General features: G+C 46.0%; 3 protein-coding genes across 5 annotated transcripts in view; all 3 read right to left on the minus strand.

The window, feature by feature from the left end:
- Window positions 1–1,343: 1,343 nt before the first annotated feature.
- On the minus strand, window positions 1,344–7,969 carry gprc5c (G protein-coupled receptor, class C, group 5, member C). Of its 3 annotated transcripts, none has more exons than XM_084670991.1 (5): window positions 7,689–7,963; window positions 4,993–6,060; window positions 3,437–3,537; window positions 2,994–3,149; window positions 1,344–2,380 (listed from the first exon to the last, which is right to left on the minus strand). In XM_084670991.1, exons 2-5 carry the CDS (start codon window positions 5,978–5,980, stop codon window positions 2,348–2,350), a joined length of 1,278 nt encoding a protein of 425 aa, XP_084527117.1. In that variant the 5' UTR covers window positions 5,981–6,060; window positions 7,689–7,963; the 3' UTR covers window positions 1,344–2,347. The 3 variants fall into 3 exon arrangements, with proteins under 3 accessions (XP_084527117.1, XP_084527116.1, XP_084527118.1); XM_084670990.1 differs by having other exon boundaries at window positions 7,621–7,962; XM_084670992.1 differs by lacking the exon at window positions 2,994–3,149 and having other exon boundaries at window positions 7,621–7,969.
- Window positions 7,970–10,080: 2,111 nt separating this feature from the next.
- Window positions 10,081–12,532, minus strand: LOC146259418 (macrophage mannose receptor 1-like). Its single transcript, XM_084669320.1, has 6 exons — window positions 12,496–12,532; window positions 12,002–12,391; window positions 11,446–11,799; window positions 10,752–10,787; window positions 10,529–10,641; window positions 10,081–10,272 (listed from the first exon to the last, which is right to left on the minus strand). The coding sequence occupies exons 1-6, from the start codon at window positions 12,530–12,532 to the stop codon at window positions 10,141–10,143; spliced, it is 1,062 nt and encodes a 353-aa protein (XP_084525446.1). The 3' UTR covers window positions 10,081–10,140.
- Window positions 12,533–19,028: 6,496 nt separating this feature from the next.
- The window catches only part of gpr142 (G protein-coupled receptor 142), a 1,974-nt gene continuing 1,715 nt past the window's right edge, over window positions 19,029–19,287 (minus strand). Inside the window, exon 2 of the mRNA XM_084670431.1 lies at window positions 19,029–19,287. This exon is cut by the window's right edge and continues 703 nt beyond it. Coding sequence (XP_084526557.1) covers window positions 19,029–19,287 — 259 coding nt within the window.

The following is a 19,287-nucleotide window of genomic DNA, read 5'->3' on the forward strand; positions in this document are numbered from 1 at the left end:
CTCTCGCACCTCCGATATGGGAGGCTGAGAAGAAACCAAATTTGAGCTCTCAATCTACGACATTAGAGCCAGGGGGTCATTTAGGGAACTTCCCGTGTTGGGCAGTGTGCATGTCGTGGAGCTCTTGGCCTCGGCCCCTCCTTCTGGAGGTTATCAAGGCCCAGCGGCAGCCACAGTGCCGATGGTAAACATGTATAAATCACTCCTCTGCTGCTTGACCACAGCTGCCCAGGGTGTTCCTGAATCCGCCCTGAAGCAGTGCAGCAGCAGGGGTGGGGTTGCAGTATCAGGGTACAGACTGAAACCTGAGCCCCAGAGAGGAAGGTGGGGGCGTCAGGGGACGGACGTGGGTCACCGCATTCTTGTGGTGAATGTGTGTGTTTTCAGGAAAGGGGACGAAAACGGATATGGACTGAGCTGGATTTCCTAATGTTAGATGGGTGATAGAAAATGTTTAGACATTTTATATGGCTCAGTTTTTCCTCAACCACGCACCAACGTTGATAGAATGTGATGCAAATATGCTGGCTGCTGGACTTTAGCGCCACACACATTCTGAGCTGTCACACAGGCTAACTTTTCTCTGCCCTCAACAGCCCTGGAATTATTGCTCAGTGACGTGTGGCGCTAGCAGCTAACGTTGTCATAGCAGACATTAGCAGGCGTGGCCAGATAATAAAACCTCATCATTGTGTCCATGTAAACAAATGATAAACTTTGGTGGTTATTGATAACCTTGGTGGCAATGAGAATGTCTCTGATGACTGATAACAGATAGCTACAACGGTGATTAATTACACTTTAGGGTTTAAAGATGAACTACTGTACAGGGCTTGTATTTGTCCTGTTCAAATGACAGTTGTCACAGTGAAGAAACACAAGAGTAAGTTGGAAAAGACCTTCCTCATTTCAGTTTTTCCTGGAGTCTGGAACCACATCACTGTGATCGCATTGATGCAATGAGGAAATGGAAGAATGTAAATAAGCAAGACTGAATTTGGATGTCATGGTTTCGGTACACAGAATGTACTGCATGTCATTTTTTTTCATGACTCCGCTAACCGCACTAACCACCAAAATACTTTTTGATCTGTGCCCTCGGGGTTGCGTAATGCGGGCCTGAAACAACCTCGACCTGGAACCTACTAGATGTGTCTGATGTCACCCAGGTGGGAGTTCGACAGCCTTATCACAGCTGAATATGACAATGACCTATGTAAAAGAGACAACATGAAGTAATTTTCCACCCACAAGATCGTCCGTTGAGATAACACTCTCAGCAGCGCGTCACTGACCTGCCCTACAAAACAGTTGTTCATTTGCAGAAAATATTACGTAAGGACGGTATTTCACCAGTGAATATTTATTTTATTACGAAAAAACAAAACATTGAAAGGATCATTAGCTGTTGGTATGTTCAATCAACAAATTTGTAATTTGAAAACATAAATTATTGGCTGATTAAATATTAGGTCTGGAAAGTTGCACAAGAGTGTGCTGTGAATATTTTTGTTTCAATATTCAGATTCAGATAACCATACGTGTTTCATACAATGCAATACGTTCTTTACAACAAATGTACATTGATTTACATGGCTAAATATGCTATGTGAACTCTCTTTTGTGACATCAAAAAGCCAGGCACTATATATTAATGACACATGCTGAGAACTGTCTATCAATCTTGAAAGTGCAAACTACTAAACTACTAACTCTTAAACTTTGGTTTCGAGAGGTATTTCTGTGACTAACGTAACTTGTCAATGGATCCAGGCATGGAATGCTCCAGCATTCACCCACCCCCGGGGATTAGAGCAGGTGGTATATTCCATCCCAGCTGTCGCTCCTTTCGTTTTGAGGACCCTGCTGTCCAAAGCACGTCCACTTCAGTGACTGGTATGAACTTGTTTGTGTGTGTTAGTGTGTATGGGTGTGTGTGTGTATGGGTGTGTGTGTCTGTCAACGTCCACCCCATGCTCAGGGACACTATTATCTTCCAGCATTCTGCCATGTCAGCGTAATCCCACCTCATCTGTTTGGTGATGTTCAGCTGAGTTCTCACTCTCAGTCCTGGTGACCTCGGCTAAAGGCATTGTTCTACCCCAAAGCTAGGGGATTACAACATGTTCTGGCTTCCAAATATGTGTCTGTCCTGTCCTGTCTGGACAGACACATGGATAGGAATTGTCCATCTCTAGAGAATGGCTTGCACATCCAAACCTCTACCTGCAGAGTCTGAGCTTTGAGCCTTTAGAGCCAGCTAAAAGGCTGGCGTGACAACAGCCAAACAGTCAACGGATGCAATGGAAACTGGGTAATGGAGTCTTGATTGAAGTATTGGTTTTGTTCACCACTGGGGTTTCTTATGAAGTCCGTTACCCTGAGGAGAATGAGAGAGGTCATGTTGTTAGATTAGGGTAACCAATGCTACTATTGTCATCCACCACATCATTAAAAGCATATCCCGCCTAAGCATGTGTTCAAACAGCAGAAAGGCTGAATGTAGCACCGAGGTTGGAAGGGCAGACCGGGCAGGAAGCAGGAAGTACGAGAAGACAACGCCGCTACAAATGTAAGAGTCCATCTCTCAATCTCGCCGCGAGACCAAGACACAGAGGGGGGGGGGGGAGGGGCGGGGAAGAAAAGGAGAGAGGGACGCGGGAGAGAGCGAGGAAGAGGCAGAGTGAGTGGGAAGTGCCCAGCAGCAGGAGGAGGCAGGTGGCTGGGAGAGATAGAACCCTCTCCTCAACCTGAAGGCCAACACAAAGAAGCCATTCAGAACCAACCTGTTGAAGAAAAAAAAAAGAAAAAAGTTGCTATGGCTACAGCAGGGTTAGAAAGGAGCGCGTGGGCGGAGGGAGGGCGTTCAGACGATAGTGGACAGGAGGAGAAGTGGAGGGAGGGAGGGCGTTCAGACGATAGTGGACACGAGGAGAGGTGGAGGTGGCAGGGGGAGGCGGCAGGATAGTTTTCAGGGCCAGTTCTCCACCTACGCTGTTGGTGGCTTGGCTGTGTGTGTCGGAGCCCCCCTGGCCGGCGTGCAGGGAGAGGGTGCTGGCTCCGCTGGGGGCCGGGGAGGTGGTGGAGGTGGTGGAGGTGGTGGAGGCCCGGGGAATGACCGTGTGATACGACAGCTCCGTCTGGGGCGTCTGGCGTCATGGTAACGACAAGATTAGCACCACCCCCAAGGACTAAACAAGACTAGCGTAGCAACAACCCCCGAAGAGGTCTTCTGCACTGGTTTAGAGAACCCCTCCCTGTGTGTGTGTGTGTGTGTGTGTGTATGTGTGTGTGTTCTAGTGTGTGAGTGTGAGAGCATGTGCATCCAAGTGTGTGGTGTCAGTGTGTAGAATAGATGTGCCAGTGTGTATGTGACTGTGTGTATGTGACTGTGTGTGTGTGTGTGTGTGTGTAGCCAGGCGAGGTCAGTACTCACATTCCCCCCTCCCTTGCTGATGAGGGCCAGCTCAGTGGGCTGGTACACAGAGTTGCGGAGCTGCCCGCTGTACCCGCTGTAGGGAGAAACCGGCTTGTTTCCTGGGAGGAGCAACAACAACACCCATCCTTATATTTATATCCAAACAGAGTCACGGGTCATGCTGTTGACTCTCTGCACTCTTGCGTGTCTTAATCTTCCTACATCTTTACATTAACCAAGTTTGCTTTTGACAAAGCCGTAACAAACGCCCAAAATAGTAGTGAGCAACTGAACACTATCTACGTGGTTGCTGTGACAACCTTATAACCAACAGATGCTGAGGTACTTTATCCTGTCTGTGTACTCAACTGTGTGTCCTGAGACAAACATAAATCCGGGAGTTTGTTTTGTTCCCACAGGTGGAAATGCCTGGTGCCCCTGTGAAATACCTCCCAACGACGATACAGTTGGCTGCCACGCCTCAGTTACCACGGTGACACGGTAACGCAAACACAGCCTGTGTGTGTTTGTGTGTGTTGTTCTGGTTTGGATTCTTGGTCTATACTAGCCATTCATTAACTCACAAGTAATACATCTCCCTGTGAATCATTTGCACAGAATGGAAATGGAATGTATGGGAGAAAATATGAGGTGGATGGTTTTAATTTTAAAATCCTAAATCTGGTTTAACATCCTCAATTAAACAAAAAGTTAAAGGGGTTCATTACAAACAGTGTCGGTTTGCATTTCCTGGTGCTACCCGATACAGACCTGTTTTCTCAAGGTTATAAAACTAATGTTGGATCTTTTAAGATGTTATATCCAGTTTGAACAACCTAATGGCACATGAAAAACGAGTAGTCAAATTCATATTGAATCGATAGTTGTGTGACTGTGAGAGGGAGAGGAGCTCATTTAACTGTAGATCAGGAAACGATCCGTGGGGTTTTGGGGCATGAAGCCAACAGGGTGCCAGTCTCGTAGTTCTCTCTCCCACTGTGCCAGCGGTGAACAGGCCAGGCTGGCGAGGGGGGAGTGTGGGTATAGCCTGTCCTATCTGGGACCTCTGGATCTGATACCAGCCGCCAACCAGATCAAAACATCAGCATATCAAATTCAGGGGGGGTCAGCATGTCGATTTGGAAAACGTAGAACCGTCTCACAGCTCTTCAACTCTGTGTCCTCGCTTGTCTTTCTGCTCTTTTTCACTGATTCCAGGAACCTGTGTTTACTGTTGGCCACTCAACCTGATCTGGGTGTTTTGTCGCATGTGAAGGTCATATTTCTGAACTGAGAAGGCTGATTTATCAAAGCAGAACTATCAAACAAGGTCAGAGCCACACATGAGAGTTGTTCCCAGTCATTAGCATTCAACGTTCCTCACGTGCAATGAAGCAAGCCCCAGTGGCCCGTCTAATGAACAAGGTGTTGTTAGGCGTGATAGATGTCTGTGTGGGATGTTCCAGTTCAAGTCAAAACACCATGCTGTTTAGGGAGACCCACTAATGATCTCTTTATGATTACTCTGCGATCACAAAATTGGTCGGCGTGCGTGTTTGTGCGAGTGTACACACCTGAGTTGGGCTCGTCCATGGAGAAAGCCTTGTTTTCCATGAACATGTTCTGTCCGCTGTGCTCCTTCAGGACGGTCTCGTAGCCCACCCCTCGGCTGGGGTAGAGGTCCTCTCCGAAGCCCGGCTGGCCCTCCTCCTCCTGGGTCAGGGAGCACAGCTCGGGGATGCTGTACAGGATGAGGAACACCCAGGCGTTGGCCACCAGGGCGATGGCCAGGGTGGGGTCGTCCCAGGTGGGGCCCCCCTTCTTCCCGTTGCCGTAGACGAACATGACGATCCAGGCCACCCAGACGGCCGCCGACACCAGGCCGGTGAGCAGGATGAAGGCGCCCGCCTGGCGCCACTGCTTGTGCTTGCCCGTCAGGACGGGCACGGCCGCCACCACCACGGCCAGCAGCAGGTTCAGCACGTAGATGAGCGCCATGACAAAGTCCACATTGGCGATGTTACACGGGGTGTCCGCGGCAACGCCGAGCGCGGCCGTGGCGTTGAGGGGAGGCAGCGGGTAGCGCACCACGGTGATGATCAGCCACTCGGTGTTGATGACCACCTCCACCAACCACAGCCCCAGCGCCCCCAGACACAGCGCCCAGCCCCGGGGCCCCTGGCCCCGCCTGGCCAGCAGGTTCAACCGGACGCACTGCATCAGCAGACAGGAGAAGCAGCCGGCGAACAGCACCCCGAACAGGAACCTCCGGGAGGCACAGGTGGAGAAGTTCTTCCCCACGATGAAGGCGAAGGTGAGCCCAAACAGGCCCAGGGTGCAGACCAGGAAGCCCACCAGGAGCCCCACAGAGTTCTTGCGGTTCTTGTCCGTCACGAAGGGCAGGCTGGCCAGAACCACCACCAGGACCACGAAGGAAGCCACCACGCCCGCCCCGGCCAACGACTCCAGCACGATGCCCCACGCTGACCCCAGGTCACACAGGTTGTAGTAGAGGGAGCTCACGCCTATACCGCATCCCTGGGGGGGGGCCGTGGTAGCCATGGTGACCACGGTTGGAAGAGGGAAGCTGTTGGGGAGTCTTGGCTGCGCGGGCTAGTGGGCTGCAGCAGCACCTGTTCACACTGAGAAGGAGGAGGAGAGAGTGGAGGAGGTTAGAGGAGGAGGGCGTCTTAAGAAGGTGAGGTGAGAATCGCGTCAGGCTATTAAGACTCCTGATACACCCAGTCTGGTAAACATGAGTCAGCAGGACACAGATCCAGCCACCTATTTGCTCACATTAGCAAACTAATCATACAAAGAGAAGTGAAGGTATTTCCAATTCTGTGTATAACACTCTTTGTTTAATACACTTTGATAGTGAATAAGCATGTTAGAGGACACTAAAAGTGGAGGAATTTCCAAAGTTTCCAGACCCAGGACCCTCTGTTAATCATTTATGACGCCTGAAGACAAATATTGACTCTCTGAATAGAGACGAAACTTGAATAAACAAAGTTGAGGGTCAAAGAATTGCACCGTTAGGTGACGTCACCCGGATATGTGCAAATCGATCCTTAACCTTATTCATTCACCCAAACCCACATAGGTAGTGTTTTTTCGAAATAAAATCATACCCATGTTAGAGCTTCAACTTTAGAAGTGTAACTTAAAGAGTTAACACCAGCTTCTCTGTTAACAACGTTTCCTCCATTCCTAACAGAGCCAAGCTTTTTAATAGCGACCGTATAGTCCCAGACATTTGTTCTGTTTATGCTGAGCCAGACTGTTCGTCTGTGCTCTTGTTGGCTCACATTACGCTGAGTTGAAGACGAGCGTCTAACTAACTAAATCCGGGGACCGGTGGGGGCGACGGATGCTCGTTGTCTCTGTCTCGGGGCAGCTACTAACTTCATCACAGACATGCTACTTTATTTGATGCGTTTAAAATGTAATTAGGCTCTTGTAATATAATTTACAATACAAATCCGCTAATTATGTGATCTGATGCTGCGTGGCAAGGAGAGTCAATTGCTTGTTTAGTGAGGGCAGCCAGTCGCTGCTATTGCGTTTTAGTTCTTGCTGCTGCTGACCAACATGCGCGTGGCCCACTATATGGTCACTATGGTCACATTGACTACGGGGTCTGTGTTCAGGGAGAGTGAAGTCAGGCACATGCAAATGAATACATTTTACCCAACCTTAACCCTTCACCCCACACAAAACAGCGTTGTCGAAATGTCTGTCTTATAGGACATGTTACGGCTATTTCTCTACATTTAAAATAACTAACGCTAATAAATTGAGGATATGTGGAGTCTAGATTAAGTTTTCGAGAAAGCAACTTGAGATAAGTTCCGTGGAAGCTACCATCTCACAGAGTAGCATCAAATTCGTATGGTTGCTTTCACACAACTTTTAGAAAACACAATTTTGGGGAAGGCGAGTTACGACGGAGATAACAGAGCAGGTGCCCGGCAGCTGTTAAACTCTAATGCCTAATAGGCCTACTAATTCATATTAAAATGACATTTAGAAAATAAAACAAGAGTAGCTATAATTTAATTGAAAACTGTAAATGTTATATACTGTAGGCTAGCCTAAGGCTAATATGCTGTATTCGTTTACGAGCAACGCACATCATAGACTTTATAGCCTAATACTTGAGCCTATTTAAAAAAATGACCATACATAAGACATTTTACCTGGGTGGTTAATGTGCGTGTATGACTCCTTTTTCAGGTATTGTCTTCTACTCACGCTCACTTATCACCTGTGTCAAACAGAGATGTGATTCAAAGCTGTTCAGCATATAAGGTTGCCACAGCCACGCTGGTGATGAAGATGTTAAAAGGCGTCCTTTTACACCGTTTCCAAAACATACGATTTCCCCTCAATTTCAAGTAGGCTACTGAAACTTTTGTTGACTTCCTAAAGCCTCAATCTTCTTTTAAGTTTTACCAAGTTCTCTCAGCAGCGGACTGGAGCGATTGTAGGATAAATGGTCATTGCCCTACCTTCCCCTCCCCACCTTCTCTCTCTCTCTCTCTCTCTCTCTCTCTCTCTCTCTCTCTCTCTCTCTCTCTCTCTCTCTCTCTCTCTCTCTCTCTCTCTCTCTATGTCTATGTCATTTGTATGCTATTTGTACACAGATCTTGTTTTAGGTTAGTATAAGTCTATAAGGTTAATATAGGTCATTATGTGTATTAGAGGTATAGCATATTGTATATTGCATATTTTTTTGTATATTAGGTAGTGATGTTTATTATTCAATTTTTATTTTATTCAATTTTATTTGAGCTTTTCATAATGATGTAATCTATGTTCTTTGTACTTGTATGTTATGTTATGCCAGGTTGCTTGCGTTGTCTTGTCCCAAGAATTTTAGTGCCCAGTCTGACCTTAGGGTTGTTCTGTGCACCTGACAATAAAAACTTGAAATTGGAATTTGAAACTATTGGTGAGACACCTGGTGGCAGGTTTTCAAAATGTAATTATTTTGTCCAACACAAGGTGGCAGCATACACATGTTACACAGGCTTGGTGCACATGCACGTATCAATCTCTAGAGCAGTGGTTCCCAACCCTTACCCTGCTCCAACACACCTGATTTAAATGGTCATAAGCATTAGGCTTCTGGTTAACAACCCATTCATTTGAATCAGGTGTGTTGGAGCAGGGAAACATCTAAAACATGCCGGACAGGGGTACCCTGAGGACCAGGGTTGGGAACCACTGCTCTTGAGGTTGGGTAACTATTTCACATTTACCCATAGTCTTTGTTTCTCAGTAGTAGAGATGGAGTTTCTATGTGCGAGGCTGAACGCCACCTCTGCTTGTGATAATGGGGAGGCCCGGGGTCAGTTGCAGTCTTGAGGAAACATGAATGTGTGAATATGAATCTACGCCTTTTCCAGCTGTAGGCAGAGGCTATGTGATATCCTACTTCCGTTTTTTTTCTGTGATTGGACAATGCTATGCTAGAGTAACTGCATCTAAATGACCACAGCAATTGGTAGCCTCCCATTTTTATTATTATCACTTGGTAACTTTAAAATAATTTGTTTTGATATTTTTCATGTAAGTGTCATTGTTATTTACTTCAGTCGCGTGGTACTCCATAGCCTTCAACTGATTCAGTGGTTTAGATGTTGACCTGGCCCATTTTCAAGAAGGGTCCAATGACAGACCCATCTCCTCAGGCCCTAGACTGAGGACCAATGGGGATTGAGAATGACCTCCCACTTAAGACCCCTAGTTCTATGAGCCAATTAGGTTTGAGTATGACCTCTCTCCTGAAGCCCCAAATCCGTGTTGCTTCCGTAGTTTGAATACGTTGGCGGTGGATTTTTCTGGAATACGGTTTAATAGTTATTCTTGGGGGACAACCTGCAAAAACTCATTTCAGGGAGGTGAGAACTTTTTGGTGAGAGTTGGGATGTCTGCTTTTGAGAAGACAATCCATCTAAGGCTTATAGTATGAAGGAGCAATGTGTGTCTGAGAAGTGCACCATACCTGAGGAGAGATGTGATTGTTGTGACGTTCACAGCAGACTGGGATGGTTGATGATGTTTATGACTGTACCTCATGCTACCTCCAGAGAACCATGCAAAGCGTTGATGTTCAGTGTACATATTTGATACTATAATCCTAGACATATTCATAATCAACAAATTACACATTAACCTCCAGAAGGAAATAAATGGACATAATTTTCTCAGCCATTAGACTATATTTTAATATACCAAAGGATTTAAGGATACTTTATTTATAGACTTTGATGTTAGGTTTGTTGTTTGTTAAGAAAAAACATTATTAGATAGCCCACGTTTTTAACTGTCGAATAACAAAGGGGATGTAATTACACGTGAAAGATAAAAAAGCTCTAACTTGTGTAGTACTTATTAATAAGCAATCACAATTTAAATGATAAAATACTCAAACCTTTTTGTAGCACAATCTTGGACATTTTACTCACAGATAAACTAACATCTATGATTATGATTGATTACAAGGAATTGAATCATGTAGCTGTATCTGTTATATATACATGATGAGACAAGGCCACAAGATCAGTAGGCTTTACTTCATTTCATGTTACCCCACAACCTGAGTATTAAGAACAAATAAACTGTATGAATTGATGAGGATATCATGTGCTAGTTACAGAAATGTCATTGACATCATCGACACCGTCAGAGATACAAGAGACAGTTAACAACATTTAGTAGCTGTGACTTGTTAATGACACGTCTCCTCTTCCTCCCTCCTCCTCCTTCTTGTGGAAAACCTTCCCATCCTTTTGCTTCTTCCATCTCAGCGTGCTGTGCTCTGGGATCCTCCCAGCTGCCTTCATCTGGGGGCACAGTCACACTGTCATGGTTACACCACATAATGGGGTGTATTGTAGAACACTGAACTAGTCTTGGATCAGTATGTGTGTTTCACTAACCTGTCACTGTCAGCTACATTTGTACAGGGTATTCTTACTGTAATAACAATCCTTACATGGTTCTAGGGTGTAACTGCTGGTTGTCTGTAATGACTGAGACTTTGACTACACATCATGTACAGTCAGAGGACTTCCTTCCCTCACACAGAGAGACACTCACTTGCTGCAAGATGGAGTCCAACATGGCAGGATCCTCTAAGTCCGAAGGTGAATTAGGAACCAGTTCCACTCTCCCCACCAGCTTCACCTTAGTAGGAGTCTTAGTGGTGCTCCCTAAGTGAGGGAAGGTAAGAATGAGGAGGCAGACTTTATAATGAAGTGGTACATCACAGATTCTCAAGTATAAAAGCTCTATCGAGATACAACACTACCTGTTGTTGTACCAAGAGTGCTCAGTATGGTCGTGTTTGTGATGCTCCCTGGGGTGAGAATGAGGAAGTAGCCGTTATAAAACAGTTGGACATTACAGTACATTATTCAGGATTAGACTATTAAATACAGTGACATGTAACGCAGGGTTGACAAGATTCTTTCTCCATGAGTCAGTGCCCCTTATAATGCTTTTATGCACAAACACAATTCATTGTATTCATTTTAAATTTGATCAAGTTTGTTGTTGTGTTTACTAATTACTTTTAAGTTGCTCCCGATGGGCAGGCCGGCGCCTTGCATGGTAGCTGCCGTCATATGTGTGAGTGTGAGTATGAATGAGAGGCAAACATTGTTAAGCGCTTTGAGTGCTGCTAAGGTAGAAAAGCCCTATATAAATGCAGTCCATTTACCATTTAACATTTACTAATTTACTCTTCCATCCATCTGGTGAGCAGGTTTATTAACTACATGTGATCTCCTCCAAACACCCTGCAAGCTTTCATGCTGTAGTGAAACCCCCATTTCAGTGGTGTGGTCTAGTATGAAGTAGAGGGCATACTGTCACTCTGCCAAGTCCCCCACCATGTATCACTGCTCTTTAATAGAGGACATACAGGAAACCCTTGTTAGTATAGGCCTGCTCATCACCTAGAATACACCACTGACACGTTCAAACCACACTGGCAGCTGCCAAGTCTCACTCACCATTGTGGCAAATAAAATAGGTGTAACCAGAGAAAGCCATTCTGTAAGAAAGCCACTCCCATGAATTACGTGGATGTGTGTAGACACAGTCATTGCCATCATATGGTTGGTCACTCCTCCAGTTTCTGAAGGAGGAGGTAGACTGGTCTGACCACTTCCAGTCGTCTTTGAACAGACCGATCCAGACGAAGGCAGATGAATTCTCTCCCAGAACAAGTTGCTGTGCCTCGATGTTTTCAGCCTGGTTCCTGATGCTGGCCAGGTCTGTGTAATTTTGTCTGCAGTAGAGCTGAGCATCTCTCCAAGTTCTTGGTTCTAGAAACAGGATGTACCTTGGTTTGCCAGGATCATTACCTAAGAGTATCCATCGTCAATATTATTCAGTCATGTATTCAAAAAATGTTACCAACATATTTTCTCATAAAAAAATATCAACCCTCCACCTTTAAAACAAAAGTGTTTTTCTGCATCAGTTATTTCCTCTAAAGGCCATGGCAAGCACACATGCATTAGTAACTGAAAGATGTGTTGTTAGGAATAGAAAATACTAACTCACCAATGTGAGAACAGACAAAAGAGTAAGTATTTGTACATGCATAGTCTCTCCATACTCCTGTTTCATTGCTGACCAGTGCAGCGCAGGGCTGGCCTGTGATTGGCTCTGGCTGGGCCCAGTTCCTGTACTCCGTCTCTCCTTCTCTGTAGAACTGACTGCCTGAAAGAGACCACTTCCAGCTGCTGCTACTACTGTCTCTAGTCAGTCCCATCCAAACCTCAATTCCAGTGTGCTTCGTCTGGTTTATCAGACCCTGCATGTCTTCCATGCTGTCTACGGTTGCCAGATCAACAAAGTGTTCTCTACAGTAGTTCTGGGCAGCAGGCCAAGTCATACCAAGATTGACCAGATGATACTGATGGAGTGCACAGGCAGAGAGCACCCAGAACTCTGCAAACACATAATCATCTCATGACTAAGTTTGTCCTGAGCTGGAGAGGCTGGAAGGTTGTAGGAAGTGTGTTGACTAGACTGATGACTTGAAAGACTCTTACCAAGGAGCAGGGCAACAGATGAGACTCTGCACTGCATGGCTCTGATCTACACACACACACACACACACACAAACACATACAGACACATACATACACACACACACACACACATACACACAAAGACAAACACATAGATACACAGTAATATTTAGTAGCGTTGTTGTGGGGTACCCCGGTAGCCTAAGGCCTATCCCAGCTGCCTGGGTTTGAATCCAGCCCCTTGCTACATGTCCCCCTTTCCTTTCACCCTACATTTCCTGTCTCTCTACCATCACAATAAAATTATTATGGAAATGCCCCCAAATTAACATATATTTGATCTGATATATTGTTCAGATACTGGTTCAATATTGTAACACCCAACTGATACAAATTTAGGATTAATTTAATTACTATTTTAAGTGTGGATGTATTTATAAAATGTTGGTCCCACAAAATAAATCTTCCCTCTACTGTAAATGGTACATCTAGATGTTCTACTGTGATAAAGGAGCAGATGTGTGAGGAATGCACAGGTGATAATAGGGGAAGGTAAATGCACCTTACCTGAGGAGAGAGAGGGACGTGAGCGTTGTGGTGTTCACAGCAGACTGAGACGGCTGACTTTCACTCAGGCTGTATTTGTTTCACTCAATCTATTTCCTGAAGAACCATGTAAAACATGTTGTCACGTCCAGAGTATTTGTGACAGTACTTGTTGTTCATGCAGGGGAACACCCTCAACACACCTGGAGACAACAACCTTTTTATGAAAAGGTCATTCATCTAAAAATGTTCAACAAAATAGTTGTTCTGACAGGGCCAGTCTCTCTTCTCTCTTCTCTCCCTCCATCCACACACACCCCGTCCCCTGCCAGTGCCCTGAACAGGGACTCCCCTGAGTGGTGATCCAGAGATCGCAGGTTCAAATCCCCCTGTGTACGTCTCTATGGATAAAAGTGTTTGCTAAAGGAACAAAGTGTTTCTCTAAATGAGCAGGTTTGTTGGCCCCACATGCTCCCCCTCTGACTGCTGTTTTCCAACTGGGCTGAGGTGGTAGGCAAATCACTGACCTCCCTGGTTAGGAACATTTCACGTGAGACCAAAGAGGATTTCCTCATTATGTGGTTATAACAGATCCCTTCAGTCAAACAGGACCCCTCAGCACAGGAGCGGGCTAAACAGCCTCTAAACAGTCTCTACCTCATTTGCAACATCACTTACATGACCGACGTCAGCAAATGATGCAAATACAGGAAAGGCATGCAGACTTTATTCAGGGGCTTTTTTGTTTTTCCTTCTCCTCCATACTCACTCACTCACTCACTCACTCACTCACTCACTCACTCACTCACTCACAAACACTCTCTCTCTCTCTCTTTCTCTCTCTCTCTCCCACCATCCACTTCTCCCTCTCATCTAACTACCATGCATCTACATAGCAACACTTTACATGAAGGTTACATACATTACCATCTATTTACAAAGCAACACTTTACATGAGGTTTACATTAACTACCATGTAGCAGATGCTCTCTCTCTCTCTCTCTCTCTCTCTCTCTCTCTCTCTCTCTCCCTCTCTCTTTCTCTCTCTCTCTCTCTCTCTCTCTCTCTCTCTCTCTCTCTCTCTCTCTCTCTCTCTCTCTCTCTATATATATATATATATATATATATATATATATATATATACATATATACATACATACATACATATATATATATACATCCCAGCATCCACTTCCCCTTCTCATCTAACTACCATGCATCTACATAGCAACACTGTACATTAAGGTTACATACACTTATTCTATCTATTTACATAGCAACATTTTACATGAAGGTTTACATTAACCACCATGTAGCAACAGGTATAGTAACAACATTGTACATTTACATTTATGCATTTAGTAGACGCTTGTATCCAAAGCGACTTCCAAGAGAGAGCTTTACAAAAGAGCATAGGTCACTGATCATAACAACGAGGTAGCCCCAAACATTGCAAGCAGCCAAAACATGAAGCATACATTGTGGAAAACAAGTGCCAAAGGGAAGAACCATAAGAGCATGCAGTTTAACAAGTTACTATTGAACAACATGAAACTCCCCACAAGAGTGCAAGAGTGTACCTGTAGAAAACAACAGTAAAATATCTCACAGCGAGTACAAGAATTTGAACTGTTACAACTAACCAACAAGAGCAACAAGTCTCTCAATACGAGCCATTGTGATTCTGTGTTTGTGAATGTTGGTATGTAGAAAATGCTGTGTAACTAAATGGTGAGTGGATGAGAGGGGTGAGGGGGTAAGAGGGCATTGGAAAGGAGCAGTAGAAAGTAGTATTACCGAAACAAGATCAACAATCAGTTTGTTTTGTTAAGACATTTGTCTACTTCAAACACACTCCTGGATGACACAGCAGCAGCAGCAGGCTCCACTAGATGTTCTCCTCCAACACAGTGTTCTCATGTTCAGGGTCCGCTCCCTCAGGATCACCTGAGTTCTCCATCATCATCACTGACTCTTAAAAATTAGCTAGGGAGTAAAACTCAAGTTTCTAACTTCACTGGAAGTTCAAGACCTGGCAAAATTACGTAATTTTACGTGTGTATAGACACATAGTTTTTCACTGTCGTGTGCACAATATAGCCAAACAATACACTGTAGATTCACACAAAACCATACCCGGGCGCACAGCTGTGGCAGTGCATCACATAGAGACAAAGTTAGCAACCCCAGATAAAGAAGAGAAAATCTTCAGCAGTAACTGTAAAAGGTAGAATGTAGTGTTCTGTGTGCTGGCTGGAGGGTAAATAAAAGAACGTCACATCTGGTTGGACATTTATTTTATTTTCATATGAAAGTACAACTCAGAATCAGTGCTCAAAGACAGTACCATTGTGTGCATTACAATTGTGCTGTGGAGGAAAGGGGTAATTGGAACCTAAGTAATGTAAACATTTATCATGAAGCCACACAACAACAGGCAAGGGCAACATGGCCTTTTTCTTTACGCAAGATTAATTAATTTTGCATAAAAATAATTGAATGAAACAAACCGAGCAAGCAGGACAAGTACAACACTCGTAACTTCACTTCACAAGGCAAAACAAAAGAAGTAGCATAAGAGATTTCAGGTTTTGGTTTTAAGGATCGGGTATTCTTTTTAAGAGTGGCTAATTCAAGCAAGTGCGTCAGACAGGAGGAATTTAGATGTTTTTTTTTTTACATGCTCTAGTCTAAAGTATAGCAAGCACATCCAACCAAAAGACCTTTGAAGGTTTCATCTCCACTTTTATGGCTCTCATTGTGAGTTAGAGGATGGGGAAGGAGGGGGGAGGAGGGGAGGGGGCGGCATGGAGGGGTGGAGTTAGGTGACAACAAATGAACAGGTATCTAAGCCAGAGCCCCATCCAGGTGACAATCAGGGGAGAGAGAGACAAACGTCGTCTCCTCCTCTTTCCCTCCCGCTCTCTCCATCCCCCTCTCTCCCTCCCCCTCTTTCTTTCCCCCCCCCCCCCCACACCCTTCCTCCAAACACCGTACCCTTCCACTCTGCTCCATGATGCCCTGATGATCCCTGCGGCTGCCCCAGCACGGCTCCCCTCAGATGGAACCAGAGCCTGCCCTGACATCATGCTTCCCCATCCAGGTCTAAACTGTTTCCTCTGTGATCCCTTCGACTTCTTCACCCCCCCGACTGCGTACGTGTCCCAGGGGGGCTGCCATCGCAGGACCCCCCCCCCCCATATGTTGACGTGACGACGGGAAGAGCCTTCAAAGAAACATCTGTATCTATGCGGGGGGGTAGGATGGACACACAGTGTGACTCTGAGAACCCAGCGGGGCCACAAGGATGACGTGCGGTAGAGGCTGAGAGGATGACATGCGGTAGAGGCTGAGAGGATGACATGCGGTAGAGGCTGAGAGGATGACATGCGGTAGAGGCTGAGAGGATGACATGCGGTAGAGGCTGAGAGGATGACGTGCGGTAGAGGCTGAGAGGATGACGTGCAGTAGAGGCTGAGAGGATGACGTGCGGTAGAGGCTGAGAGGATGACGTGCAGTAGAGGCTGAGAGGATGACATGCGGTAGAGGCTGAGAGGATGACGTGCGGTAGAGGCTGAGAGGATGACATGCGGTAGAGGCTGAGAGGATGACATGCGGTAGAGGCTGAGAGGATGACGTGCGGTAGAGGCTGAGAGGATGACGTGCAGTAGAGGCTGAGAGGATGACGTGCAGTAGAGGCTGAGAGGATGACGTGCAGTAGAGGCTGAGAGGATGACGTGCGGTAGAGGCTGAGAGGATGACATGCAGTAGAGGCTGAGAGGATGACGTGCGGTAGAGGCTGAGAGGATGACGTGCAGTAGAGGCTGAGAGGATGACATGCGGTAGAGGCTGAGAGGATGACGTGCGGTAGAGGCTGAGAGGATGACGTGCAGTAGAGGCTGAGAGGTGACTGGGATCGGAGGCCTCACAACTCACAGCAGTCCATTAGTGTCTCATAAGAACGTGTCAGTAGATGAGGGAGAGCTGGTGACCTGTCCTATGTCTCACTGGTGACCTGTCCCATGTCTCACTGATTCTGATGACCTGTCCCATGTCTCACTGGTGACCTGTCCCATGTCTCTCTGGTGACCTGTCCCATGTCTCTCTGATGACCTGTCCCATGTCTCATTGGTGACCTGTCCCATGTCTCTCTGGTGACCTGTCCCATGTCTCTCTGATGACCTGTCCCATGTCTCACTGATGCTGATGACCTGTCCCATGTCTCACTGATGCTGATGACCTGTCCCATGTCTCACTGATGCTGATGACCTGTCCCATGTCTCATTGGTGACCTGTCCCATGTCTCACTGATGCTGATGACCTGTCCCATGTCTCATTGGTGACCTGTCCCATGTCTCACTGATGCTGGCATTGGATTTAAGGGGCTGCGCTGAGACTGCGAGGAAACATCATTGGAGATGAGCTTTGAAAGACTAGGCTTGATCAGTGATGGGTTAAAGTCAGCGTAAACATAGATTGGACCACAGTTGTGTACACTACCGTTACTGTATAGCAGCCTTTACAGTGAGCTCTGTTAAAACATCACGTTTTAGACTGGCTGAGTCACAATTATGGAATCAGTGAGGACGTACAGTAAGCTGCCTTTTGAAAGAGGTCTAGTTTCACACAATCATATCACTTACTGATTATGACAGGCTTTCACATTCAAGATTTAAAACATTGCTAAGACTATTCTGTGATGTGGTTATGATTGTATGCGGTTTTAAATCTTTTTTCACTAATCTTTTAAAAACTTTTTCCCAAAATCATCCACATGATCTGTGAGCAAAAAAAGAATCATATCAACAAGTATTCATTCTGATGGATAAACTACTAAAATTGAAATGAAAGCATGCATTTTAATCAAGATATGACCTTCTCTAAAGGCCTTTTCCTCAGTAGGCATTGATGAGCAACACGATCAATAAACGATCAAAGCAGTGACAGGATTGGGCCTCCATCCTCTGCTTTTTAATTACAACTACATTTAAGAGCAGATTGCTGTTCCCAATGCTGTAAAACAAATGCAGTCACTATGTAGCAAGCCAAAGTCAAGATCTCACACGTTCGTTCAGAAACGATTTGCATGACTTTTGTGCTACATTTGCTTGCTAATGGAGCCGTACCGCTCAGGATGGAAATGTACTGGCCGATACACATGTGTGTTTGTGCCGACCATCAGTCTGCTGTTTGGTTTGTTTAGCTGGACTGACCCCACAGGGGAGGGGGGGGGGTAGAGAGTGTTTGAATAGCGTGGTCTTCACCCCCTGTGCTTAGACAGCAAACCTTCATTTAAGGCCCCATCGAGTTGCATTTCATGAAAAATAAACACAAGCGTTAACAGCTGTGGTTTGCTATTCTGAGTTTGCTGTAGCGGTGAAGGGCTTATTTATCTGCTCCATTAGTTGTGCTCAGCAAGCCTGACGTGACAGTGATTTGGGCAGGTGGACTGTTTGCTTCACAGAGGAGTGTTGCAGCTCTTCCAGAAAGATCCATGGAGATCCACAATCTGCAGCTTCTAACTCTCCACACTCCTGTCTTTGCGTTTTCACCAACGTTTGATAAAAAAAAAATACAAATCAGGTTGCATTTTGAATATTTAACATGATTCGAGTCGACTCACATTGTAAAGAATTCTGGCTGTCCTTCATCACCATGCTACCAATCCCACTGTAGCTCACTGTCTGCACACAAAACCAAAAGGGTCTTCCCCCGCCCCCTCCACAAAGACGCTTGGGCGAAGAGCACCCATTTTGTGATCCACTGACAGTGTCAATAATAAATACTGTGTCACGTTTGTTAATTTCCGTGAAGAATAACATGATAAATAACAAGTTCATCTGTAAAAAAAAAACAACTAAAAACGAGTTTGGCCCTTGGAGAATGCTCAGAGGATGATTGGCGTGCTGTCCGAGGACAGGGCTGGAATGCACAGGGTGGCTCAGAGGGCGTAAGTGCTTCAGGGCCGTGGGAGTGGGGCCAGTTAGACATCCAGGGGAAGGAGGAGGTCACATGGTCTGGCTCTCCTTGCATGCTCCTGGCGGGAGGGGGGTGGAGTCTGGCTGGGGGCGCTTGGTCCCGCTTGACAGCGAGGAGGTGGAGGCGTGGGCGGGGGCCCGCTGGTGGGGGAGGGTGCGTCGGGGGTGCAGCGCCCCGCCCCTCAGCAGCAGGACGTCCCGCACGGCGGCACGAAAGGGCTTGGAGACGAAGCAGTAGAGGAAGAAGTTGACGGCGGTGTTGAGCATGGCCAGCATGTTGGACAGGTCG

Source organism: Hypomesus nipponensis, chromosome 13 (genome assembly GCF_054491055.1).
Source record: "Hypomesus nipponensis isolate SF chromosome 13, ASM5449105v1, whole genome shotgun sequence".
NCBI classification, from domain to species: domain Eukaryota; kingdom Metazoa; phylum Chordata; class Actinopteri; order Osmeriformes; family Osmeridae; genus Hypomesus; species Hypomesus nipponensis.

What these genes read in the sequence shown, in the direction of transcription:
- gprc5c (XM_084670991.1), bottom strand. Translation starts at nt 5,980, where the DNA reads ATGGCTACCACGGCCCCCCCCCAGGGATGCGGTATAGGCGTGAGCTCC. An exon ending in CATGGACGAGCCCAACTCAG is followed by an intron (nt 3,538 to 4,992) that starts GTGTGTACACTC and finishes TGCTCCTCCCAG; the next exon opens with GAAACAAGCCGGTTTCTCCC. An exon ending in ACAGCCAAGCCACCAACAGC is followed by an intron (nt 2,381 to 2,993) that starts GTAGGTGGAGAA and finishes CATTCTCCTCAG; the next exon opens with GGTAACGGACTTCATAAGAA.
- LOC146259418 (XM_084669320.1), bottom strand. Translation starts at nt 12,532, where the DNA reads ATGCAGTGCAGAGTCTCATCTGTTGCCCTGCTCCTTG. An exon ending in CTATTTTATTTGCCACAATG is followed by an intron (nt 10,788 to 11,445) that starts GTGAGTGAGACT and finishes TTCTCACCCCAG; the next exon opens with GGAGCATCACAAACACGACC. An exon ending in TGGACTCCATCTTGCAGCAA is followed by an intron (nt 10,273 to 10,528) that starts GTGAGTGTCTCT and finishes CTGTGCCCCCAG; the next exon opens with ATGAAGGCAGCTGGGAGGAT.